Source organism: Taudactylus pleione, unplaced genomic scaffold (genome assembly GCF_031769625.1).
Source record: "Taudactylus pleione unplaced genomic scaffold, aTauple2 ptg000186l, whole genome shotgun sequence".
Taxonomy (NCBI): Eukaryota; Metazoa; Chordata; class Amphibia; order Anura; family Myobatrachidae; genus Taudactylus; species Taudactylus pleione.
The window spans coordinates 6,528,065-6,555,000 of record NW_028284588.1 but is presented as its reverse complement, the minus strand read 5'-3'; the positions used below and the strand labels follow the sequence as shown (position 1 = coordinate 6,555,000).

The 26,936-nt window shown below is 36.3% G+C and overlaps 1 protein-coding gene across 2 annotated transcripts in view; it reads right to left on the bottom strand.

Moving 5' to 3' along the window:
• Positions 1-26,936, bottom strand: part of CTNNAL1 (catenin alpha like 1) — a 333,934-nt gene that overhangs the window by 11,495 nt on the left and 295,503 nt on the right. Inside the window, exons 13-16 of one of the 2 annotated variants that reach the window (XM_088476289.1) lie at positions 26,665-26,715; positions 21,659-21,813; positions 19,948-19,996; positions 627-683 (exon numbers count right to left, since the gene is read on the bottom strand). In XM_088476289.1, coding sequence (XP_088332415.1) covers positions 627-683; positions 19,948-19,996; positions 21,659-21,813; positions 26,665-26,715 — 312 coding nt within the window. Of the gene's footprint in view, positions 1-626; positions 684-7,986; positions 8,392-19,947; positions 19,997-21,658; positions 21,814-26,664; positions 26,716-26,936 lie in introns of those variants that run through there. The other variant, XM_088476290.1, reaches the window with a different exon arrangement.

Below are 26,936 nucleotides of genomic sequence, written 5' to 3'. Positions count from 1 at the left end.
CGATCATTCTGCTAGTCTACAACGAAAATAATAAGACATGAAATCTTGGGTTTTTCTTCCTTGTCAAAGGAAAACAGAAAGACTTATGGGGGTATATTTACTAAAGTGCAGGTTTTTAGAATTGTAGTGTTACCCATAGCAACCACTCAGATTCTAGCTATTATCTTCTAGAAGGTGTTAGACCAATGATTAGTAGAGTTTGATTGGTTGCTTATGGGCAACAACTCCACTTCTAAAAAACCTGCACTTTAGTAAATATAGCCCATAGTGTGAAAACTTTGGTTCCTCGAGATACATGCAGGGACATTCCAGGAGCCTCCAACTGCTTTAAGAAAGTAAGAAATTCCAGAGAAGCTAATAACTTATGGGGAGATTTATCAAACATTGGAGAGAAATAAAGTGAAGAGAGATAAAGTACCTACTAATCAGCCTCTAACAGTCATTTTACAGGCTGTGTGAGAAAAATAACAGAAGCTGATTGGTTGGTACTATATCTCTCTTCAAGCTTTGATAAATCTCCACCTTAATCCCATATCTCCTTATCTCCAATAGTGCAACTGTAGGAGTCCTGCAGTAGAGATATCTGTATGCGTGCAATAATGTTTCCAGTGACTAAACACTATTACCTGATTTGAAAATGCATGAAGAATGGATGAAAGCTTTAACCCAGAAGCTGCAAAAACCTAAGAATAAAACACAGAATATTGACAACTGTCATGTAAAAAAAAGAAAAGATTACAACTACCATTACTGCCCTTAAAGGACAGGTGAACTGTGTGTCAAAAGTTGCCAGTTACTTGTATGTGGCCAAGGAATGATACCCTGTATTAATTGTACAATTAGGTTGGCTATGATATATAGCCCATAGTGTGAAAACTTTGGTTCCTCGATATATACATACACACACACACACAGTCAGGTGCATAAATATTGTGACATTGACAACATTTTCATATTTTGGCCTCTATTCACCACCACAATGGCTTTGAAATGAAACAAACAAGATGTACTTCAACTGCAGACTTTCAGATTTAATTTGAGGGTAATTACATCCAAATCAGGTGAACAGTGTAGGAATTACAATGGTTTCTATATGTGCATCCCACTTTTTAAGGGGCCAAAAGTAATGGGACTATCAACTCAAAAGCTATTTCATGGACAGGTGTGGGCTATTCCCTCATTATTTCATTATCAATTAAGCAGGTAAAAGGTCTGGAGTTGATTCTAGGTGTGACATTTGCATTTGGAAGCAGGTGCTGTCGACTCTCAATATGAGATCCAAAGAGCTGTCACTATCAGTGAAGCAAGCCATCATTAGGCTGAAAAATCAAAACAAACCCATCAGAGAGATAGCAAAAACATTAGGTGTGGCCAAATCAACTGTTTGGAACATTCTTAAAAAGAAAGAACGCACCGGAGAGCTCAGCAACACCAAAACACCCGGAAGACCACGGAAAACAACTGTGGTGGATGATAGAATAATTATTTTCCTGGTGAAGAAAAACACCTTCACAACAGTTGGCCAAATCAAGAACACTCTCCAGGAGGTAGGTGTATATGTGTCAAAGTCAACAATCAAGAGAAGACTTCACAAGAGTGAATATAGAGGGTTCACCACAAGATGTAAACCATTGGTGAGCCTCAAAAACAGGAAGACCAGATTAGAGTTTGCCAAACAACATCTAAAAAAGCCATTAAAGTACTGGAACAACATCCTATGGACAGATGAGACAAAGATCAACTTGTACCAGAGTGATGGGAAGAGAAGAGTATGGAGAAGGAAAGGAACTGCTCATGATCCAAAACATACCACCTCATCAGTGAAGCATGGTGGTGGTAGTGTCATGGCGTGAGCATGTATGGCTGCCAATGGAACTGGTTCCCTTGTATTTATTGATGATGTGACTGCTGACAAAAGCAGCAGAATGAATTCTGAAGTGTTTCGGGCAATATTATATGCTCATATTCAGTCAAATGCTTCAGAACTCATTGGACGGCGCTTCACAGTGCAGATGGACAATGACCCGAAGCATACTGCAAAAGCAACCAAAGAGTTTTTTAAGGCTAAAAAGTGGAATGTTATGCAATGGCCAAGTCAATCCCCTGACCTGAATCCGATTGAGCATGCATTTCACTTGATGAAGACAAAATTGAAGGGAAAATGCCCCAAGAACAAGCAGGAACTGAAGACATTTGCAGGAGAGGCCTGGCAGAGCATCACCAGGGATGAAACCCAGCGTCTGGTGATGTCTATATGTTCCAGACTTCAGGCTGTAATTGCCTGCAAAGTATTTACAACAAAGTATTAAAAAGTGAAAGTTAGATTTAGGATTTACACAAAAATATATCAGGTGTCCCACCTTAGCGCCTGCTCCAAAGAATGATCAATTGATACTTAACTTATATGTATCACGAATGTCTTTGGACTTCTTATCTCCAAATCAAAATGAGGTGTAACCAATGTATGTCGTAATATGTGAAGAAAGACAAAAGAAGAAAAAAATCTAGTGCAGATTGTCTCACCATAAATTCATAAACTACAAATAGAATATTTTCAAAAATGATCCCGATGCTATATGCAGAATAAATGCTTGTGTGAAAAAAATCCTTAATGTATAACACACATTTATTCAAAGCACAAATTAATATAGGCACATACAATACAATATACAAAAGGAGCTTCTAGATGAATAATGAGCCTCCTTTGAAACATCAATTCACCAAAGTTACAGGTGAAGTTGGCCTCCTACCAGAATCCAGGTAAGTAGATGCATATAATAACTGGGAAGATGTAAAAAACCCGGGTTCAGCCTCAGCTATTTGTCCTCATCTATCCCACACCGGTTCTGGATGGATCCTATGGTCCCTCTTTGCTGCCAACGCGTTTCTACCATTAAGGTCTTTGTCAAGGCAATGAGGGTCTAGTAATGTGGGCCACCTTAAATACCCTTATCAATCAGGAACTGGATTACTGGGAGGAGCCACCTTCTTTACAATATATAATTCGAAACATCAATTCATATATCACAATATATATAATCATTAAAATCCCCTATACTTATATATTTAAGATTCATAAATTATCCATATTGCACCAACCCCGAATTTTTCTTTTTATTACTTAAAAAACGGCATCCATATCACTTCCGGTAAGCGGGTCCACGTGTGTCCCCACGCGTCTCCTTCCGGTGTTTCACGTAAGACACACAGCACTTTGGGATAACTAATTCCTTCCCCAGGTGTCCAATACCAATACAGGTGATGTCCTAACGTTATGTCCTTACGACGGACACAAAGTTCCGTTGCTCTGAGCGTAATGGCCGGAAGTACGCGTCACGCGGCCTTAAGGATTCTGGGATTTGTAGTCAAAAAGTCCCGCCGATCCCGGAAGTCCACGTAACACTGTGTGAGGATGCTTGGGGCTTGTAGTAGAGATGCCTCACTAGTTCTTAGAGTGACATATCGATAACCATGCCTTCCATGTAAATCGATACATTGTCAGTGCTTTAATAACAGCTGAAGTTTATGGTTTAGAAAGTCCATTTATCCCATATTAGCCTATCGGTAAAATATATCTGTGAAATGACACGTACAAAATATATTATATAAAGCAGCCTTATATTATTAAAATGACCACATGTACATAATAAATAGATAATAAAAACTACATATAAATAATGAACTTATAAATAAAACAATTTAATTTAAGAACCATTTAATTTCAAAATCCTTATTGATCCCTCCCGGATGTAGAGTCTTAAGGGAATAGATATAATACATCTCTGCTTTAGCCAACTCATAAGGTAGATTATTGTTTCTCCAATTTACTTTTACTTGTTTTAAAACCCCAAATTCTTTGATATCCCTGATATTCTTGTTATGGATATCTTTAAAATGGGATGATAATGCATGGGTCTCTAGACCCTTTTTAATGTTACGGATATGTTCCGCAAGTCTTATCTTTAGGGGTCTGGATGTTCTACCAATGTAATATTTATTGCAATTACATCCTATATAATATACAACATTTTTTGAGTTGCATGTAGAGAAATCTTCTATTTTTTTCTCTATGCCATTAATCTTTATATTCAAACACTTCCTAACCCCCTTAACTATTTGACACATTATACATGTACCACATCTCTGAAAGCCCTTAGTGGTAATTCTACCACTAGTCCTAGGGGGTGAAAGTGCACTTTTGGTAACCTTATCCTTAATATTTTTTGCTCTTCTATAAATGAATCTTGGTTTATCCGGAAGTAAAGGTTTAAGAACTTGATCTGCTTTCAGGATAGGCCAATGAGTTTTCACGATTCGTTCGATTTGCTTATATTGTGAATTGTAATCTGTGATAAACGCCAACTTAAAACCCTCATTAGAATTTTGGATTTGTGTCCTTTTCTCAGTTAGTAATGTATCTCTTTCGAGATTTATGCATTTTGCCATAGCTGCCCGTACCTTCTCTTTTTTGTACCCACTATGTTCAAATTTTATTATCATATTGTTCGCTTGTTCTTCAAAAATATTATTCTCTGAACAATTCCTCTTTAATCTTCGTAATTGGCTATTAGGAATTGAATCCAGCCAATTTTCATGGTGGCAGCTCTGAGCATCTAAAAAAGTCCCTGAGTCCGTGGGTTTTGTATAGTTGCGTGTCAAGATTTTGCCCTCCTGTATATAAATTGTCAAATCTAAAAAATTAATTGTACAATCACTAATGTTAAAAGTTAATTTTATGTTAAAAGTATTCTCATTTAGATAATTACAAAATTCCTCTAATTTTTCTCGACCTCCACTCCAGATAAAAATAATATCATCTATATACCTCGCCCATGACACCAGATTCGCCCCATATTTACAATTATTCCACACATATTGTGATTCCCACATGCCCATAAAAATATTGGCGTAACTTGGGGCGAATCTGGTGCCCATGGCTGTCCCAACTTTTTGTAGGTAAAAACTATCCTTAAAGTGAAAGTAGTTATTTTCCAAAATAAAAGCTATCCCTTTTAATAAAAATTCTTTTAAAACTATAGCATATTCACTTTCTTCTAAATATAAGGATACTGCTTCTAAGCCCAATTGATGTTGAATAATGGTGTAAAGTGAACACACATCAGCGGTAATAAGTAAAAAATGTTCCTCCCATTTAATCGTTTTCAATAACTTCAAAATGTCCAGGGTATCTTTAAGATGAGACCTATTTTTTAAAACAAGACTTTGTAAAAAATAATCTATATACTCTGATAGGTTAGCTGTGACCGAATTAACTCCTGACACGATGGGGCGGCCAGGTGGATTATTTAGGTCCTTGTGGATTTTTGGTAGAATGTACAATACCGGTATTACTGGTTCCTCATTAATTATAAACTTTGATTCTATATCTGTTATGGCCAATTTTTCCACATATTCCTTAATTAAATTGGTCAGGTTCGTTAGAATCTTATTTGTAGGGTTTCCTTTTAGTTTTTTATAAGTAGTATTATCCGATAATTGTCTCAACACTTCATTTTCATACTTTATTCGGTCCATCAATACCACCCCTCCCCCCTTATCTGCCGGTTTTACAATTATATTTTTATTTTCCTTCAATTGTTTCAATGCTTCGTTTTCTTTTCTAGTCAGATTATATTTTATTTTGCTTCTAGGTAGTTCTTCTAAATCCTTTTGAACTAATTGGTTAAAAGTTTCAACAAAATTGCCCCTCATATATGTAGGGCAAAATACCGAACGTGGTCTAAACGTAGTGGAACTCGTAGGTTCCTCAACTATAGTGGGATCCTCATCGGTTTTAAGAGCGAAGAACCTTTTTAATGAAAGTTTACGTATATATTTTTGTAAGTCAACATATACATTAAATTTATTCATATGGCACGTGGGGGCAAATTTTAATCCTTTCTCCAAAAGTGAAACTTCATAAGGATTTAGTACATGTTGGCTGAGATTAAAAATCTTTACTTTACTAATTTTTTCTTCTACCTGTGTGTTACTATTCGAAACGTTATCATCACGTTTTCTTTTTTTCTTTGGATTATGTTTTCTATTGAGGTTAATACCTGCCCTTTTACCTCTATGTGTTTTATTAGTTATCTTTTTCTGAAGTCTTGCCTCTCTCTCTCTAAAAAATGATCACTTCTCATTTTTTTTAAAGGTTGAAATCTGTTTGATATCTGAGGGAAGAGCCTTTGATCTAATCTATCAGTTTCCCATCTTTTTCCAGTCCTATAATTGTCTCCTCTGTGTGTTGGTGGACTGTCATATTTCAATTTTCTATCATCATAATCCCAATGTTCTATTACTGGTTCATTATTATATTGGTTAAAAGTATACTGTCTCTGATTACTACTATAAGTTTTTTTAAAATGGGAGCTTCTATTACTAAGATTTTTTCTCCTTCTTACATCTCTCCATCTGTCCAAATCTCCTGTCTCCTCTGATTGGCTTACTGACAGATTACCTCTTATCTTTCTTGTTCCTCCCTCCATTTCCTCTGGGGTATTGATTTCTAAAACTTCCTGTTTATCTCTATTAAATTTTTTTATCTTTCTATTAATCAATTCTCTTTCATTTTTTCTTAATCTAAACTCTATATCTTTTTCCATCTCTTTAAAATTTGTTGATTTGGAAAAAGGTGCAATCAGAGTTTTTAATACACAAATTTCTTCCTCTAGAGTTAATAATTCCAAACGACGTTCCTTAATTATTAAATTCATTAATTGGAATGAACACCCTTCTATAATTCCGGTCCATTCTTTTTTAAAGGACTCTGATGCTGTATGGAATGAGGAAACTTTATTAATTTGAAGTCCTCTAGGAATTAATTGATGGGCCACATATCTCTCCAGGGTGCTCACTTCCCACCAGATGCGACTTTCTTTCATTAATTTATATTCTAATTTTTTCATTATTCCCTCTACGTCATCATCTTCCAGGATGATCTTTTCCTGGTTTTCATTAAATGCATTCTCAAAAACCACTTTTCTATTTTCTCTTATAGAGAACATGTTTTGGCTGCAAACAAATCAACACCTAGATACTGCACAACAAAATACACAAATAGAATGGTATTTGTATGTTTGCGCCAAGCTGGCTGCTTAGGTGAGATCTCCTAAGGGGGAGGTATCTAACTCCTCCAATAATAAAGCTTACACAAAAATATATCAGGTGTCCCACCTTAGCGCCTGCTCCAAAGAATGATCAATTGATACTTAACTTATATGTATCACGAATGTCTTTGGACTTCTTATCTCCAAATCAAAATGAGGTGTAACCAATGTATGTCGTAATATGTGAAGAAAGACAAAAGAAGAAAAAAATCTAGTGCAGATTGTCTCACCATAAATTCATAAACTACAAATAGAATATTTTCAAAAATGATCCCGATGCTATATGCAGAATAAATGCTTGTGTGAAAAAAATCCTTAATGTATAACACACATTTATTCAAAGCACAAATTAATATAGGCACATACAATACAATATACAAAAGGAGCTTCTAGATGAATAATGAGCCTCCTTTGAAACATCAATTCACCAAAGTTACAGGTGAAGTTGGCCTCCTACCAGAATCCAGGTAAGTAGATGCATATAATAACTGGGAAGATGTAAAAAACCCGGGTTCAGCCTCAGCTATTTGTCCTCATCTATCCCACACCGGTTCTGGATGGATCCTATGGTCCCTCTTTGCTGCCAACGCGTTTCTACCATTAAGGTCTTTGTCAAGGCAATGAGGGTCTAGTAATGTGGGCCACCTTAAATACCCTTATCAATCAGGAACTGGATTACTGGGAGGAGCCACCTTCTTTACAATATATAATTCGAAACATCAATTCATATATCACAATATATATAATCATTAAAATCCCCTATACTTATATATTTAAGATTCATAAATTATCCATATTGCACCAACCCCGAATTTTTCTTTTTATTACTTAAAAAACTGCATCCATATCACTTCCGGTAAGCGGGTCCACGTGTGTCCCCACGCGTCTCCTTCCGGTGTTTCACGTAAGACACACAGCACTTTGGGATAACTAATTCCTTCCCCAGGTGTCCAATACCAATACAGGTGATGTCCTAACGTTATGTCCTTACGACGGACACAAAGTTCCGTTGCTCTGAGCGTAATGGCCGGAAGTACGCGTCACGCGGCCTTAAGGATTCTGGGATTTGTAGTCAAAAAGTCCCGCCGATCCCGGAAGTCCACGTAACACTGTGTGAGGATGCTTGGGGCTTGTAGTAGAGATGCCTCACTAGTTCTTAGAGTGACATATCGATAACCATGCCTTCCATGTAAATCGATACATTGTCAGTGCTTTAATAACAGCTGAAGTTTATGGTTTAGAAAGTCCATTTATCCCATATTAGCCTATCGGTAAAATATATCTGTGAAATGACACGTACAAAATATATTATATAAAGCAGCCTTATATTATTAAAATGACCACATGTACATAATAAATAGATAATAAAAACTACATATAAATAATGAACTTATAAATAAAACAATTTAATTTAAGAACCATTTAATTTCAAAATCCTTATTGATCCCTCCCGGATGTAGAGTCTTAAGGGAATAGATATAATACATCTCTGCTTTAGCCAACTCATAAGGTAGATTATTGTTTCTCCAATTTACTTTTACTTGTTTTAAAACCCCAAATTCTTTGATATCCCTGATATTCTTGTTATGGATATCTTTAAAATGGGATGATAATGCATGGGTCTCTAGACCCTTTTTAATGTTACGGATATGTTCCGCAAGTCTTATCTTTAGGGGTCTGGATGTTCTACCAATGTAATATTTATTGCAATTACATCCTATATAATATACAACATTTTTTGAGTTGCATGTAGAGAAATCTTCTATTTTTTTCTCTATGCCATTAATCTTTATATTCAAACACTTCCTAACCCCCTTAACTATTTGACACATTATACATGTACCACATCTCTGAAAGCCCTTAGTGGTAATTCTACCACTAGTCCTAGGGGGTGAAAGTGCACTTTTGGTAACCTTATCCTTAATATTTTTTGCTCTTCTATAAATGAATCTTGGTTTATCCGGAAGTAAAGGTTTAAGAACTTGATCTGCTTTCAGGATAGGCCAATGAGTTTTCACGATTCGTTCGATTTGCTTATATTGTGAATTGTAATCTGTGATAAACGCCAACTTAAAACCCTCATTAGAATTTTGGATTTGTGTCCTTTTCTCAGTTAGTAATGTATCTCTTTCGAGATTTATGCATTTTGCCATAGCTGCCCGTACCTTCTCTTTTTTGTACCCACTATGTTCAAATTTTATTATCATATTGTTCGCTTGTTCTTCAAAAATATTATTCTCTGAACAATTCCTCTTTAATCTTCGTAATTGGCTATTAGGAATTGAATCCAGCCAATTTTCATGGTGGCAGCTCTGAGCATCTAAAAAAGTTCCTGAGTCCGTGGGTTTTGTATAGTTGCGTGTCAAGATTTTGCCCTCCTGTATATAAATTGTCAAATCTAAAAAATTAATTGTACAATCACTAATGTTAAAAGTTAATTTTATGTTAAAAGTATTCTCATTTAGATAATTACAAAATTCCTCTAATTTTTCTCGACCTCCACTCCAGATAAAAATAATATCATCTATATACCTCGCCCATGACACCAGATTCGCCCCATATTTACAATTATTCCACACATATTGTGATTCCCACATGCCCATAAAAATATTGGCGTAACTTGGGGCGAATCTGGTGCCCATGGCTGTCCCAACTTTTTGTAGGTAAAAACTATCCTTAAAGTGAAAGTAGTTATTTTCCAAAATAAAAGCTATCCCTTTTAATAAAAATTCTTTTAAAACTATAGCATATTCACTTTCTTCTAAATATAAGGATACTGCTTCTAAGCCCAATTGATGTTGAATAATGGTGTAAAGTGAACACACATCAGCGGTAATAAGTAAAAAATGTTCCTCCCATTTAATCGTTTTCAATAACTTCAAAATGTCCAGGGTATCTTTAAGATGAGACCTATTTTTTAAAACAAGACTTTGTAAAAAATAATCTATATACTCTGATAGGTTAGCTGTGACCGAATTAACTCCTGACACGATGGGGCGGCCAGGTGGATTATTTAGGTCCTTGTGGATTTTTGGTAGAATGTACAATACCGGTATTACTGGTTCCTCATTAATTATAAACTTTGATTCTATATCTGTTATGGCCAATTTTTCCACATATTCCTTAATTAAATTGGTCAGGTTCGTTAGAATCTTATTTGTAGGGTTTCCTTTTAGTTTTTTATAAGTAGTATTATCCGATAATTGTCTCAACACTTCATTTTCATACTTTATTCGGTCCATCAATACCACCCCTCCCCCCTTATCTGCCGGTTTTACAATTATATTTTTATTTTCCTTCAATTGTTTCAATGCTTCGTTTTCTTTTCTAGTCAGATTATATTTTATTTTGCTTCTAGGTAGTTCTTCTAAATCCTTTTGAACTAATTGGTTAAAAGTTTCAACAAAATTGCCCCTCATATATGTAGGGCAAAATACCGAACGTGGTCTAAACGTAGTGGAACTCGTAGGTTCCTCAACTATAGTGGGATCCTCATCGGTTTTAAGAGCGAAGAACCTTTTTAATGAAAGTTTACGTATATATTTTTGTAAGTCAACATATACATTAAATTTATTCATATGGCACGTGGGGGCAAATTTTAATCCTTTCTCCAAAAGTGAAACTTCATAAGGATTTAGTACATGTTGGCTGAGATTAAAAATCTTTACTTTACTAATTTTTTCTTCTACCTGTGTGTTACTATTCGAAACGTTATCATCACGTTTTCTTTTTTTCTTTGGATTATGTTTTCTATTGAGGTTAATACCTGCCCTTTTACCTCTATGTGTTTTATTAGTTATCTTTTTCTGAAGTCTTGCCTCTCTCTCTCTAAAAAATGATCACTTCTCATTTTTTTTAAAGGTTGAAATCTGTTTGATATCTGAGGGAAGAGCCTTTGATCTAATCTATCAGTTTCCCATCTTTTTCCAGTCCTATAATTGTCTCCTCTGTGTGTTGGTGGACTGTCATATTTCAATTTTCTATCATCATAATCCCAATGTTCTATTACTGGTTCATTATTATATTGGTTAAAAGTATACTGTCTCTGATTACTACTATAAGTTTTTTTAAAATGGGAGCTTCTATTACTAAGATTTTTTCTCCTTCTTACATCTCTCCATCTGTCCAAATCTCCTGTCTCCTCTGATTGGCTTACTGACAGATTACCTCTTATCTTTCTTGTTCCTCCCTCCATTTCCTCTGGGGTATTGATTTCTAAAACTTCCTGTTTATCTCTATTAAATTTTTTTATCTTTCTATTAATCAATTCTCTTTCATTTTTTCTTAATCTAAACTCTATATCTTTTTCCATCTCTTTAAAATTTGTTGATTTGGAAAAAGGTGCAATCAGAGTTTTTAATACACAAATTTCTTCCTCTAGAGTTAATAATTCCAAACGACGTTCCTTAATTATTAAATTCATTAATTGGAATGAACATCGTGTCAGGAGTTAATTCGGTCACAGCTAACCTATCAGAGTATATAGATTATTTTTTACAAAGTCTTGTTTTAAAAAATAGGTCTCATCTTAAAGATACCCTGGACATTTTGAAGTTATTGAAAACGATTAAATGGGAGGAACATTTTTTACTTATTACCGCTGATGTGTGTTCACTTTACACCATTATTCAACATCAATTGGGCTTAGAAGCAGTATCCTTATATTTAGAAGAAAGTGAATATGCTATAGTTTTAAAAGAATTTTTATTAAAAGGGATAGCTTTTATTTTGGAAAATAACTACTTTCACTTTAAGGATAGTTTTTACCTACAAAAAGTTGGGACAGCCATGGGCACCAGATTCGCCCCAAGTTACGCCAATATTTTTATGGGCATGTGGGAATCACAATATGTGTGGAATAATTGTAAATATGGGGCGAATCTGGTGTCATGGGCGAGGTATATAGATGATATTATTTTTATCTGGAGTGGAGGTCGAGAAAAATTAGAGGAATTTTGTAATTATCTAAATGAGAATACTTTTAACATAAAATTAACTTTTAACATTAGTGATTGTACAATTAATTTTTTAGATTTGACAATTTATATACAGGAGGGCAAAATCTTGACACGCAACTATACAAAACCCACGGACTCAGGAACTTTTTTAGATGCTCAGAGCTGCCACCATGAAAATTGGCTGGATTCAATTCCTAATAGCCAATTACGAAGATTAAAGAGGAATTGTTCAGAGAATAATATTTTTGAAGAACAAGCGAACAATATGATAATAAAATTTGAACATAGTGGGTACAAAAAAGAGAAGGTACGGGCAGCTATGGCAAAATGCATAAATCTCAAAAGAGATACATTACTAACTGAGAAAAGGACACAAATCCAAAATTCTAATGAGGGTTTTAAGTTGGCGTTTATCACAGATTACAATTCACAATATAAGCAAATCGAACGAATCGTGAAAACTCATTGGCCTATCCTGAAAGCAGATCAAGTTCTTAAACCTTTACTTCCGGATAAACCAAGATTCATTTATAGAAGAGCAAAAAATATTAAGGATAAGGTTACCAAAAGTGCACTTTCACCCCCTAGGACTAGTGGTAGAATTACCACTAAGGGCTTTCAGAGATGTGGTACATGTATAATGTGTCAAATAGTTAAGGGGGTTAGGAAGTGTTTGAATATAAAGATTAATGGCATAGAGAAAAAAATAGAAGATTTCTCTACATGCAACTCAAAAAATGTTGTATATTATATAGGATGTAATTGCAATAAATATTACATTGGTAGAACATCCAGACCCCTAAAGATAAGACTTGCGGAACATATCCGTAACATTAAAAAGGGTCTAGAGACCCATGCATTATCATCCCATTTTAAAGATATCCATAACAAGAATATCAGGGATATCAAAGAATTTGGGGTTTTAAAACAAGTAAAAGTAAATTGGAGAAACAATAATCTACCTTATGAGTTGGCTAAAGCAGAGATGTATTATATCTATTCCCTTAAGACTCTACATCCGGGAGGGATCAATAAGGATTTTGAAATTAAATGGTTCTTAAATTAAATTGTTTTATTTATAAGTTCATTATTTATATGTAGTTTTTATTATCTATTTATTATGTACATGTGGTCATTTTAATAATATAAGGCTGCTTTATATAATATATTTTGTACGTGTCATTTCACAGATATATTTTACCGATAGGCTAATATGGGATAAATGGACTTTCTAAACCATAAACTTCAGCTGTTATTAAAGCACTGACAATGTATCGATTTACATGGAAGGCATGGTTATCGATATGTCACTCTAAGAACTAGTGAGGCATCTCTACTACAAGCCCCAAGCATCCTCACACAGTGTTACGTGGACTTCCGGGATCGGCGGGACTTTTTGACTACAAATCCCAGAATCCTTAAGGCCGCGTGACGCGTACTTCCGGCCATTACGCTCAGAGCAACGGAACTTTGTGTCCGTCGTAAGGACATAACGTTAGGACATCACCTGTATTGGTATTGGACACCTGGGGAAGGAATTAGTTATCCCAAAGTGCTGTGTGTCTTACGTGAAACACCGGAAGGAGACGCGTGGGGACACACGTGGACCCGCTTACCGGAAGTGATATGGATGCCGTTTTTTAAGTAATAAAAAGAAAAATTCGGGGTTGGTGCAATATGGATAATTTATGAATCTTAAATATATAAGTATAGGGGATTTTAATGATTATATATATTGTGATATATGAATTGATGTTTCGAATTATATATTGTAAAGAAGGTGGCTCCTCCCAGTAATCCAGTTCCTGATTGATAAGGGTATTTAAGGTGGCCCACATTACTAGACCCTCATTGCCTTGACAAAGACCTTAATGGTAGAAACGCGTTGGCAGCAAAGAGGGACCATAGGATCCATCCAGAACCGGTGTGGGATAGATGAGGACAAATAGCTGAGGCTGAACCCGGGTTTTTTACATCTTCCCAGTTATTATATGCATCTACTTACCTGGATTCTGGTAGGAGGCCAACTTCACCTGTAACTTTGGTGAATTGATGTTTCAAAGGAGGCTCATTATTCATCTAGAAGCTCCTTTTGTATATTGTATTGTATGTGCCTATATTAATTTGTGCTTTGAATAAATGTGTGTTATACATTAAGGATTTTTTTCACACAAGCATTTATTCTGCATATAGCATCGGGATCATTTTTGAAAATATTCTATTTGTAGTTTATGAATTTATGGTGAGACAATCTGCACTAGATTTTTTTCTTCTTTTGTCTTTCTTCACATATTACGACATACATTGGTTACACCTCATTTTGATTTGGAGATAAGAAGTCCAAAGACATTCGTGATACATATAAGTTAAGTATCAATTGATCATTCTTTGGAGCAGGCGCTAAGGTGGGACACCTGATATATTTTTGTGTAAGCTTTATTATTGGAGGAGTTAGATACCTCCCCCTTAGGAGATCTCACCTAAGCAGCCAGCTTGGCGCAAACATACAAATACCATTCTATTTGTGTATTTTGTTGTGCAGTATCTAGGTGTTGATTTGTTTGCAGCCAAAACATGTTCTCTATAAGAGAAAATAGAAAAGTGGTTTTTGAGAATGCATTTAATGAAAACCAGGAAAAGATCATCCTGGAAGATGATGACGTAGAGGGAATAATGAAAAAATTAGAATATAAATTAATGAAAGAAAGTCGCATCTGGTGGGAAGTGAGCACCCTGGAGAGATATGTGGCCCATCAATTAATTCCTAGAGGACTTCAAATTAATAAAGTTTCCTCATTCCATACAGCATCAGAGTCCTTTAAAAAAGAATGGACCGGAATTATAGAAGGGTGTTCATTCCAATTAATGAATTTAATAATTAAGGAACGTCGTTTGGAATTATTAACTCTAGAGGAAGAAATTTGTGTATTAAAAACTCTGATTGCACCTTTTTCCAAATCAACAAATTTTAAAGAGATGGAAAAAGATATAGAGTTTAGATTAAGAAAAAATGAAAGAGAATTGATTAATAGAAAGATAAAAAAATTTAATAGAGATAAACAGGAAGTTTTAGAAATCAATACCCCAGAGGAAATGGAGGGAGGAACAAGAAAGATAAGAGGTAATCTGTCAGTAAGCCAATCAGAGGAGACAGGAGATTTGGACAGATGGAGAGATGTAAGAAGGAGAAAAAATCTTAGTAATAGAAGCTCCCATTTTAAAAAAACTTATAGTAGTAATCAGAGACAGTATACTTTTAACCAATATAATAATGAACCAGTAATAGAACATTGGGATTATGATGATAGAAAATTGAAATATGACAGTCCACCAACACACAGAGGAGACAATTATAGGACTGGAAAAAGATGGGAAACTGATAGATTAGATCAAAGGCTCTTCCCTCAGATATCAAACAGATTTCAACCTTTAAAAAAAATGAGAAGTGATCATTTTTTAGAGAGAGAGAGGCAAGACTTCAGAAAAAGATAACTAATAAAACACATAGAGGTAAAAGGGCAGGTATTAACCTCAATAGAAAACATAATCCAAAGAAAAAAAGAAAACGTGATGATAACGTTTCGAATAGTAACACACAGGTAGAAGAAAAAATTAGTAAAGTAAAGATTTTTAATCTCAGCCAACATGTACTAAATCCTTATGAAGTTTCACTTTTGGAGAAAGGATTAAAATTTGCCCCCACGTGCCATATGAATAAATTTAATGTATATGTTGACTTACAAAAATATATACGTAAACTTTCATTAAAAAGGTTCTTCGCTCTTAAAACCGATGAGGATCCCACTATAGTTGAGGAACCTACGAGTTCCACTACGTTTAGACCACGTTCGGTATTTTGCCCTACATATATGAGGGGCAATTTTGTTGAAACTTTTAACCAATTAGTTCAAAAGGATTTAGAAGAACTACCTAGAAGCAAAATAAAATATAATCTGACTAGAAAAGAAAACGAAGCATTGAAACAATTGAAGGAAAATAAAAATATAATTGTAAAACCGGCAGATAAGGGGGGAGGGGTGGTATTGATGGACCGAATAAAGTATGAAAATGAAGTGTTGAGACAATTATCGGATAATACTACTTATAAAAAACTAAAAGGAAACCCTACAAATAAGATTCTAACGAACCTGACCAATTTAATTAAGGAATATGTGGAAAAATTGGCCATAACAGATATAGAATCAAAGTTTATAATTAATGAGGAACCAGTAATACCGGTATTGTACATTCTACCAAAAATCCACAAGGACCTAAATAATCCACCTGGCCGCCCCATCGTGTCAGGAGTTAATTCGGTCACAGCTAACCTATCAGAGTATATAGATTATTTTTTACAAAGTCTTGTTTTAAAAAATAGGTCTCATCTTAAAGATACCCTGGACATTTTGAAGTTATTGAAAACGATTAAATGGGAGGAACATTTTTTACTTATTACCGCTGATGTGTGTTCACTTTACACCATTATTCAACATCAATTGGGCTTAGAAGCAGTATCCTTATATTTAGAAGAAAGTGAATATGCTATAGTTTTAAAAGAATTTTTATTAAAAGGGATAGCTTTTATTTTGGAAAATAACTACTTTCACTTTAAGGATAGTTTTTACCTACAAAAAGTTGGGACAGCCATGGCCACCAGATTCGCCCCAAGTTACGCCAATATTTTTATGGGCATGTGGGAATCACAATATGTGTGGAATAATTGTAAATATGGGGCGAATCTGGTGTCATGGGCGAGGTATATAGATGATATTATTTTTATCTGGAGTGGAGGTCGAGAAAAATTAGAGGAATTTTGTAATTATCTAAATGAGAATACTTTTAACATAAAATTAACTTTTAACATTAGTGATTGTACAATTAATTTTTTAGATTTGACAATTTATATACAGGAGGGCAAAATCTTGACACGCAACTATACAAAACCCACGGACTCAGGGACTTTTTTAGATGCTCAGAGCTGCCACCATGAAAATTGGCTGGATTCAATTCCTAATAGCCAATTACGAAGATTAAAGAGGAATTGTTCAGAGAATAATATTTTTGAAGAACAAGCGAACAATATGATAATAAAATTTGAACATAGTGGGTACAAAAAAGAGAAGGTACGGGCAGCTATGGCAAAATGCATAAATCTCGAAAGAGATACATTACTAACTGAGAAAAGGACACAAATCCAAAATTCTAATGAGGGTTTTAAGTTGGCGTTTATCACAGATTACAATTCACAATATAAGCAAATCGAACGAATCGTGAAAACTCATTGGCCTATCCTGAAAGCAGATCAAGTTCTTAAACCTTTACTTCCGGATAAACCAAGATTCATTTATAGAAGAGCAAAAAATATTAAGGATAAGGTTACCAAAAGTGCACTTTCACCCCCTAGGACTAGTGGTAGAATTACCACTAAGGGCTTTCAGAGATGTGGTACATGTATAATGTGTCAAATAGTTAAGGGGGTTAGGAAGTGTTTGAATATAAAGATTAATGGCATAGAGAAAAAAATAGAAGATTTCTCTACATGCAACTCAAAAAATGTTGTATATTATATAGGATGTAATTGCAATAAATATTACATTGGTAGAACATCCAGACCCCTAAAGATAAGACTTGCGGAACATATCCGTAACATTAAAAAGGGTCTAGAGACCCATGCATTATCATCCCATTTTAAAGATATCCATAACAAGAATATCAGGGATATCAAAGAATTTGGGGTTTTAAAACAAGTAAAAGTAAATTGGAGAAACAATAATCTACCTTATGAGTTGGCTAAAGCAGAGATGTATTATATCTATTCCCTTAAGACTCTACATCCGGGAGGGATCAATAAGGATTTTGAAATTAAATGGTTCTTAAATTAAATTGTTTTATTTATAAGTTCATTATTTATATGTAGTTTTTATTATCTATTTATTATGTACATGTGGTCATTTTAATAATATAAGGCTGCTTTATATAATATATTTTGTACGTGTCATTTCACAGATATATTTTACCGATAGGCTAATATGGGATAAATGGACTTTCTAAACCATAAACTTCAGCTGTTATTAAAGCACTGACAATGTATCGATTTACATGGAAGGCATGGTTATCGATATGTCACTCTAAGAACTAGTGAGGCATCTCTACTACAAGCCCCAAGCATCCTCACACAGTGTTACGTGGACTTCCGGGATCGGCGGGACTTTTTGACTACAAATCCCAGAATCCTTAAGGCCGCGTGACGCGTACTTCCGGCCATTACGCTCAGAGCAACGGAACTTTGTGTCCGTCGTAAGGACATAACGTTAGGACATCACCTGTATTGGTATTGGACACCTGGGGAAGGAATTAGTTATCCCAAAGTGCTGTGTGTCTTACGTGAAACACCGGAAGGAGACGCGTGGGGACACACGTGGACCCGCTTACCGGAAGTGATATGGATGCCGTTTTTTAAGTAATAAAAAGAAAAATTCGGGGTTGGTGCAATATGGATAATTTATGAATCTTAAATATATAAGTATAGGGGATTTTAATGATTATATATATTGTGATATATGAATTGATGTTTCGAATTATATATTGTAAAGAAGGTGGCTCCTCCCAGTAATCCAGTTCCTGATTGATAAGGGTATTTAAGGTGGCCCACATTACTAGACCCTCATTGCCTTGACAAAGACCTTAATGGTAGAAACGCGTTGGCAGCAAAGAGGGACCATAGGATCCATCCAGAACCGGTGTGGGATAGATGAGGACAAATAGCTGAGGCTGAACCCGGGTTTTTTACATCTTCCCAGTTATTATATGCATCTACTTACCTGGATTCTGGTAGGAGGCCAACTTCACCTGTAACTTTGGTGAATTGATGTTTCAAAGGAGGCTCATTATTCATCTAGAAGCTCCTTTTGTATATTGTATTGTATGTGCCTATATTAATTTGTGCTTTGAATAAATGTGTGTTATACATTAAGGATTTTTTTCACACAAGCATTTATTCTGCATATAGCATCGGGATCATTTTTGAAAATATTCTATTTGTAGTTTATGAATTTATGGTGAGACAATCTGCACTAGATTTTTTTCTTCTTTTGTCTTTCTTCACATATTACGACATACATTGGTTACACCTCATTTTGATTTGGAGATAAGAAGTCCAAAGACATTCGTGATACATATAAGTTAAGTATCAATTGATCATTCTTTGGAGCAGGCGCTAAGGTGGGACACCTGATATATTTTTGTGTAAGCTTTATTATTGGAGGAGTTAGATACCTCCCCCTTAGGAGATCTCACCTAAGCAGCCAGCTTGGCGCAAACATACAAATACCATTCTATTTGTGTATTTAGATTTAGGATTGTTTAGTTTGTCCCATTACTTTTGGCCCCTTAAAAAGTGGGAGGCACATATAAAAACCGTTGTAATTCCTACACCGTTCACCTGATTTGGATGTAATTACTCTCAAACTAAATCTGAAAGTCTGCAGTTAAAGCACATCTTCTTTGTTTCATTTCAAAGCCATTGATGTGGTGAATAGAGGCCAAAATGTGAAAATTCTGTCTATGTCCTGACTATGTGTATATATATATATATATATATACACATGTGTGAATCCCCTAATAAATCCCCTTTTTATATATAGACAAGGACATGTACATGTTGCATTTAAAAGGCTGCCAAGTGTACTCTTGCTATTCCGCCCAAATAGCCTGTGGCTTTCTAGTGTTTTTCAACAGAAAGGAGACTCTTCAGAACAGGTCTTTATTTTGTTTAATGTTTTATTAGAGGTTAAATTGTTTGTGCGGCAGGGAGACTAACCTTGCAGTTCTTATTTTATTGCTGTAGACTAGAAGAGTGAATAAATGTTGCACAGGCTTACCTCTGCCTGGTGAAATAAATCTTGGGTAGTCTTGAGCAAGCCTTCACCCCTGCAGAGGGAAGAATAAATATGACATTGTGTATGATATACAGATACTGGTCACCATGTAAAAAAGCAGTTATTTTAAAAGTACAAATAAACCAGAATCCAATTTGACATTCTGGGACAAAATATTGTTTGTATGTGCAAACAGACATATAAACAAATTAAAAAGCTTTTTTTAGTAATTGCTTTTTCATTACAGATATTTAAATAACTTAAAATACATGTACTAGTGCATCCTGTCACATTTACTTATGTTAAAAAAAAAATATATATATAATTGACCATGTGTATTTACATTGATTTATTACCGCATATTTACCTCACTCAAAGCTAGAGTCCCCTGTACCAGCCATTTCAGGCTAATAGCTTAATTGCAAAGTGGTCTTAGAGATATGAAGTTATGAAGTTTGGTGTGCTTTAGAAAAATTTTCCCACCCTAAGAAACATCTTAACTTATACATCTTAATAATCACACAATACACAATAAACCTGTGGCATTTTTGGCAATTATAAATTAATGTGCACTAATCTTCTTATCCTCTGAGGGATAGCCAAACTTCTAAGTCCTTGTAGTGTTAAGGTGAAAATTGAAGAAAAAAACAAACAAAAAAAAACAACTTATACCTTCTAGTGCAATATTGTCGTACAAAAAAAAACACAAAAAATTATATAAAGGTGGACCCCTACCAAATTAATAACAAACAGTGTTTATCTGACCTAAAAGTCCCCTTATGTACGAAAGCCAAACAAGCTTATTAGTGTAATAAGCTTGTCCAGTTTTGGTATATAGGGGGCTTTCAAGTCAGCGGATATCCATTTTAAGACTTCTTTAATCTGCAAAAGTACGATCTGCAATGCACAATTGATAATGATATATAAGGTGAATTTATCGCCCACTTGTACTACTCCTCCGAAGGAGTCCAAGTAGTCACAGTGTCCATTCCAAAACATGTTGGTCAGAAGAGGTCCATGGAGGTCCAGCAAGCTGAGACTGCCTCATATTTCAAAAGTTAAATAAAAGTATGTTTATCCAGCAAATGTTAAAAGAATCCCAAGCGTAGTCTAAACCTGGGTACACACTATACGATGTGGCGGTAGTGCGATGTAATGATAGAGCGCAATGTGTCGTTACATGCTACATGTAACTGCACTGCGTCACATCTGCCGTGCAGAACAGCAAATAGGACAATGCTATGAACGACCGTTGTGAATGACAGATTGGGCATACCTACCGTACTATACGATGTGTAGGAAACATTGTTCCAACATATCGTATGATATATCATATAGTGTGTACCCAGCTTTAGTCTGGGGGACCTTAAAAGTAAAATAAACACTTGAACAACACTTATGTTAAAAATATTTTTGTGGAGTTGTTTTTCACAGACGACTATATATATATATATATATATATATATATATACACACACACACACACACACACACAAGTAATCACAGATAACGTACTACACAACATTCCAAGTTTGAAACAAATTGCGCAATGTATCCCCTAATAAATCCCCTTTAGTACTGTATTAACACCAAATGTGTGTAAAATTGTGCAATTCAACATAAATATAAAGCTCTGACAATGAACATGATACACGCAAATTAATCTTGCATGACACAAGTATACAGTATTTTATTTTAACTCATGTAGACATACCTAGTAAACAAGTACATTGTGTAGGCCATGCTGGACATGGTCTGACCATGCCTGACCAGCTCATTCTCTTGATCTTCCCATTTTTCAGTTTCGGAGTCCACATCTGATGTGAGCAAACGCAGCTCTAATCCTAATTTGGCAATTTTAGCTTGTTCCTGTAAGAAATACAATTTTTAGCTGAGGCACTGCACAGGAATGGCATCGGGAGAACAGAAAACAATGCTGGATTACTGACAGGATGGCTGGCGGTCACCCAGGGACCCCCCCCCATAGGCTGCAACTAGGAAGCCCAGATCCTGAGTCCTCTCTCACCAGTAATACCTGTTCCTGTCAGTGACTCAGGCATTATGTAATGATGTGGCAGGTCAGTGCAATGGCGGTGGCTGGCGGAGCAAGTAAGTTATACATTGAGGCAAGGGGGGGCACAATACAAAACAGACATGGGAGGTGAGAGAATGCAATAGAAAACATGAAGGGGGTTGTGTGAGAACACTACAAGACAGAGACAGGGGTAGGAGAGCGCACAATATAAGACAGATGGCAGGGAGTCATGGTTGAGAACACAATACAAAACATAGGGCGGAAGAAAAGAAAGGAGACCATTGAAGAAGTGGGCGTGGCTGGAGGTAGAGAGCACAATATAAAACCTACAGATGGGGTCCCCAGAAATTAGTTGCTCAGGGGCCCCTACAAGCCTGAATCCGGCACTGCCAGTAATGAGAGCCCAGCCTTTGCATTTAACACACTAACCATTTAAAATATGCATATGCCTAATTGTCAATGTAACATTTCTATTTATAAAGCTTACCTGTTTCTTTTTTATAAGCACCCCGAATTAAAGACCAGATTATATTAATTTAAAGGGTATTTTAATAGGCTGAGTAGTTAAAAATAAAATAAGATGAAGCATTGTGGAGAATTACTCTGAACTTTATATGTACACCATGGTTGCATGATTTAGTCAGGATCATGTGATTTTGTTATATCTGTAAGGGTATTGTCACATAGGTGCTTTTAAACGGTATGTAAAAGAATAAAATCAGTAGAAACCACAGTTACCATATGAAAAGAGAATTGCTTTAGCAAAGCACTCATAGTGCTTTGCTAAGAATTAAACTAAGAATAAAGAGATCATTGACAACTGTCATGTAAAAATAGAAAAAAATACAACTACCATTACTACCAACTACCAATAGTGAAGAAACCTTTTCTACCAAATATAATGCGTGTGCGTGTAGGGGGGTTCAGAAGGTGACCATCTCAAGCAGTCACAGACATTGAGAGCTAAATCCGACCTACCACCTTAGTGCACAATTACAGAACACACTTCCCGGATCCTATCTCACCAATACAAACCTGCTGAGGACCACAGTATCTCTAGGACCATCCATGCAGCTACCTTTATCTGCTTGTGCAGTGGGTGGGAGCCACAAGCAAGTCCTTAAAAGCTGGTGACATCTTCAGAAGCCGGATGTCCGAATTTTCCGGGCACAGTTTACCATTTGACCAGCCATGGCAATGGCAGCCATCTTTGACTCCTGCTACATATTTCTAGTAAGCTGTTTGCCAGCATCTCAGGCTCCCTGGACTTCAGCTGCAAAATTTCAGGCCCTCTAATCACCAATTCCTCTCTGTGGGGTGCACCATTCAGCAGCGACAGGACCTCCTTTAAAGCCTTGCACTGGGTGGACCAAGTACTAAATCCAACACTTCCCTATGGTAGACCCTAACACCTTTCCCAGCTCTACACCATCATAACAAATTGATTTTCAATGGCAGCCTGGAATTCCCATCGGGAACAGTATGTATGTGTTAGTGGTATCTATGTGGTTAAAGTCTAAGAAGGAAGGCTTCAGGTCAACCCCTGCTATTCCCTCCCACTCAGATTTATGGCACTTTCTGCAGACTCACAGAGACCCAACCATGAGTGCTTCATCTAGGCCTAACTTCTTTTTCCCCTTCAGCAGCCTCTGACACGTTTTCCACTGGTGTTGATAACCTGCACTGTCGGTTTTGGGGGATCAGCAAGACATCCGCACTGTCTTGCATCTTCGTAAATCCCTCCCTACGCATCATAACTGCCATCCAAATAGGACTTTGAAATGTTGGATGTTAGACTGCAGTAAACTGACCATTTAAAAAGTTGTGACCATTTAGTCAGGCTTGACAGAACCTTGCTCTCTGACTGTTTGCATTGGACATCAACAAGCTTTCCAGTGGTTTTGTTCCTGGAAGCCATTGAACTGCATCTACTACTGGACTGGATTGTTGGTCTAGTAACAAGGGTCATTGAAACAACTTGCAAATCCGAGGGTATACAGCCATCATGCCGACAATGGCTGTATAGTAAATCATAATGTCAACACAACAATGTTGATTTTTACCACCTACATGGTTAAAATGTCAACATATAATGTCTATAAAGTCATACATGTCGACACTAAAATGGTTAGCATTAGAGTTAGCTTTAAGATGAATTGTCGACATTTCAACATGTTGACTTTATGGTAATGTCAACACATTCCAAGTCAACATTATGAACATGTCGACATGTACTCTATCAAGACATGTCCTTATAGATGTCTTGACTAAGGGCCTGATTCAGATTTGGGAATAGAGTTAGAAAGAGCAAGTAACTGTGCTTCTTGGTCAAAACCATGCTGCACTGCTGGTGGGGCAGTTGTATCATGTGCAGAAGATTTAGATTTAAGAGGGGTTTGTCCAAACTGAAATCTAAATTGCAGTGTATAAATAAGGCTGTCAAGTATTTGTGGGCTGGTATTTACCCTGCATGCAAAAAAATATGTATGTTTCTGCACCCTTTATATTGTAACATGGTTTGTCCAGGTGCACAGTTACTTGCTATTTCTTACTCTATTTCAAACTCTGAATCAGGCCCTAAGCTATTTAAAGACATCCTGGGGAAAGAGTCCTCCAACTGAAAGGCCTTGTGTTGTGATCATCTGCCTGCTTTATATCACTCAGAAAGATGAGATCCTTCTGTGGGTGAGACAACTGGATATGCTCAATATTTTGGGACACAAAATTAGGAGCTTTCTTGACACACCTTACACTTGTGGAGAAGTCAAGCCTCTAACCAGTGTTCTCCATACCAACATCATCAGCATCACGGCGTTGAATAAAGGAAAGTCTGCCTTCCTCCATGACCCATCTGATGCTGTTCCTTTCTTATCCATCCTCGCTATTGACCCATTGTCTTCCAAGAAAGCTGTTTTTCCATACCCAGTTGCTGCCACCTCCTGCGCCCTGCCCACAAGACAGTGGGTAAGTCCCACTGCTCCAAGAAACATTGTCCTCCAGCTTCTCCTAAGGGCAAGAGATGCTGCTGTTCTGACGCCTCATCTACTGGAAAGTGTGTCCATCCGGTCTGTGGGACCTTGCAACCTCCTTGATAGCTGTCCTCTCTGTGCCTGCTCTCTCTCTCCATCTTTTCTTCTCTATATTGCCTTACAGAATGAGCTGTGCAACTCTCCAAAGCACTTATTGGACCTCTGGTTTTGACACACTCATCAGCTAAGACTTTATTCTGCTGTCTGATCTTCTTCTGAGAGTAGCTGAGGATTTTACCTACCCTTTTGAAGTACCTCTGCTTGATTACTTTCTGGATATTAGCTTGGACCTGTGTTGATGGTAACAACCTATTGCTTTGTTGTATGGTTCCTCTTCGTTTAATTGAATCTCTTGTCTTATTATATGCCTGCAGCTGATATGATTACTGTTAAGTCGAGCATCTTTTTTGCCCAAAAATGTGACGCACCACAAAACTGCACTGATTAATTTTATATACGTCATGTGTACAGTATATCTGTGTGTGACAAACTGTATATGAATCACAATGGAACTTGGCGTGGAAAAAAGCCACGTCCGCTGCATCATAGCACTTTTTATACAGATTAAGACACATACAGATATACATATGTTTCATATCAAATTAATCAGTGCAGTATCAAGGTGAATCTCAGTCACATCACATTGCAACTAAGATGCATTTTCAGGTGAAAAAGATGAGAAAAAGATGCTCGCTAGCAGAGTCGCGCAGGACATGGCACGCCAAGTGGGGCTGTTTAGCATGACTGCAGAAATAGTGTATGAGGACACATCTGTGTCTGGTGAGAATATATAAAACTTCACCCTTTTTGGGATAATGTAATTACCACTTCCAAGCTTATTTTGCAGCAAGAGCTACTCAATAGTCCCAGCTTCTGGCAGTAAACCTTTCACTTGAACTGCAAGCTGAATTCAAGAGGCCCTTGCTGAAGGATCTTCTTAGTGCAGCAAAAGTTGTGACAGGTCCACTGGAGATCTATTCATCCCCCTACTATGTCCGAATACTATGCTAGATTAGACTTTCATATAAGTATTGATGATCTCATCAGTCAACAGGAGCCATGAGAATTGTGCAATTTGGTATAAATGGCTGGACTATGCTTTGTGGCATTATAACTCACCTTAGGGACAGAATAGTTACTCTGAATGTTGCCCAACATATTTTCTCTTAATGCTCTGTTGATCTCCAAACACTAAATGATGTTTCTGCTCACAACTTCAGTGGAGATTCCATTCACATACCCCCCTTGTGTGTATACTGACCAGCTTTATGTTTGATTATATTCACTGGATACATCTGGCACCTACATTGTAGCTTTTGATGGCAATTTCTATGCACCATTGTTTTGCTGTTGCTATGACACTTTAAAATCTTGTCTGTATGTTCGGTACTTGATTAAAGATTGCAAACAAACAAAACAATGTGTGCGTGCGTGCGTGCGTGCGCACGCGTGTGTCTCAAATCTGCTGAATGGACAAAAAATGAGTCACAGCACTCGTCAGTCAAATAAACGCTGCCTGTCAAACATACACAATAAAGAACAAAAACAAACACACAAAAAAATGGAGACTATACCATCTACATTGGGCTACAAATTCTGTTTATGAAAACTTGCTATATAAATTTGGTGAGAACAGAAAAATGGTCAAACGCTTACCTCCCCATCAAGCTTCACTGGCTTTAAGGTTTTCAAATTCCCACTATGTTTCTGAAAAGAGAGTATTACATTAAAAAATGTTGAGCACATATTTCAACAAATAAAAATGGTCGTCAGCAGGTAAAAAATCTTTTGTCTGACATGGAAATACTAAAACAATGTTGCGTTTTTTCCTCAAATCCCAGCTTTAAACCATTTTATCTACATACTGCACGTGAGGAAGGCACATGAGCAGAAGCTGGACAGGGAAATTACAGGGCTCCACTGCACAT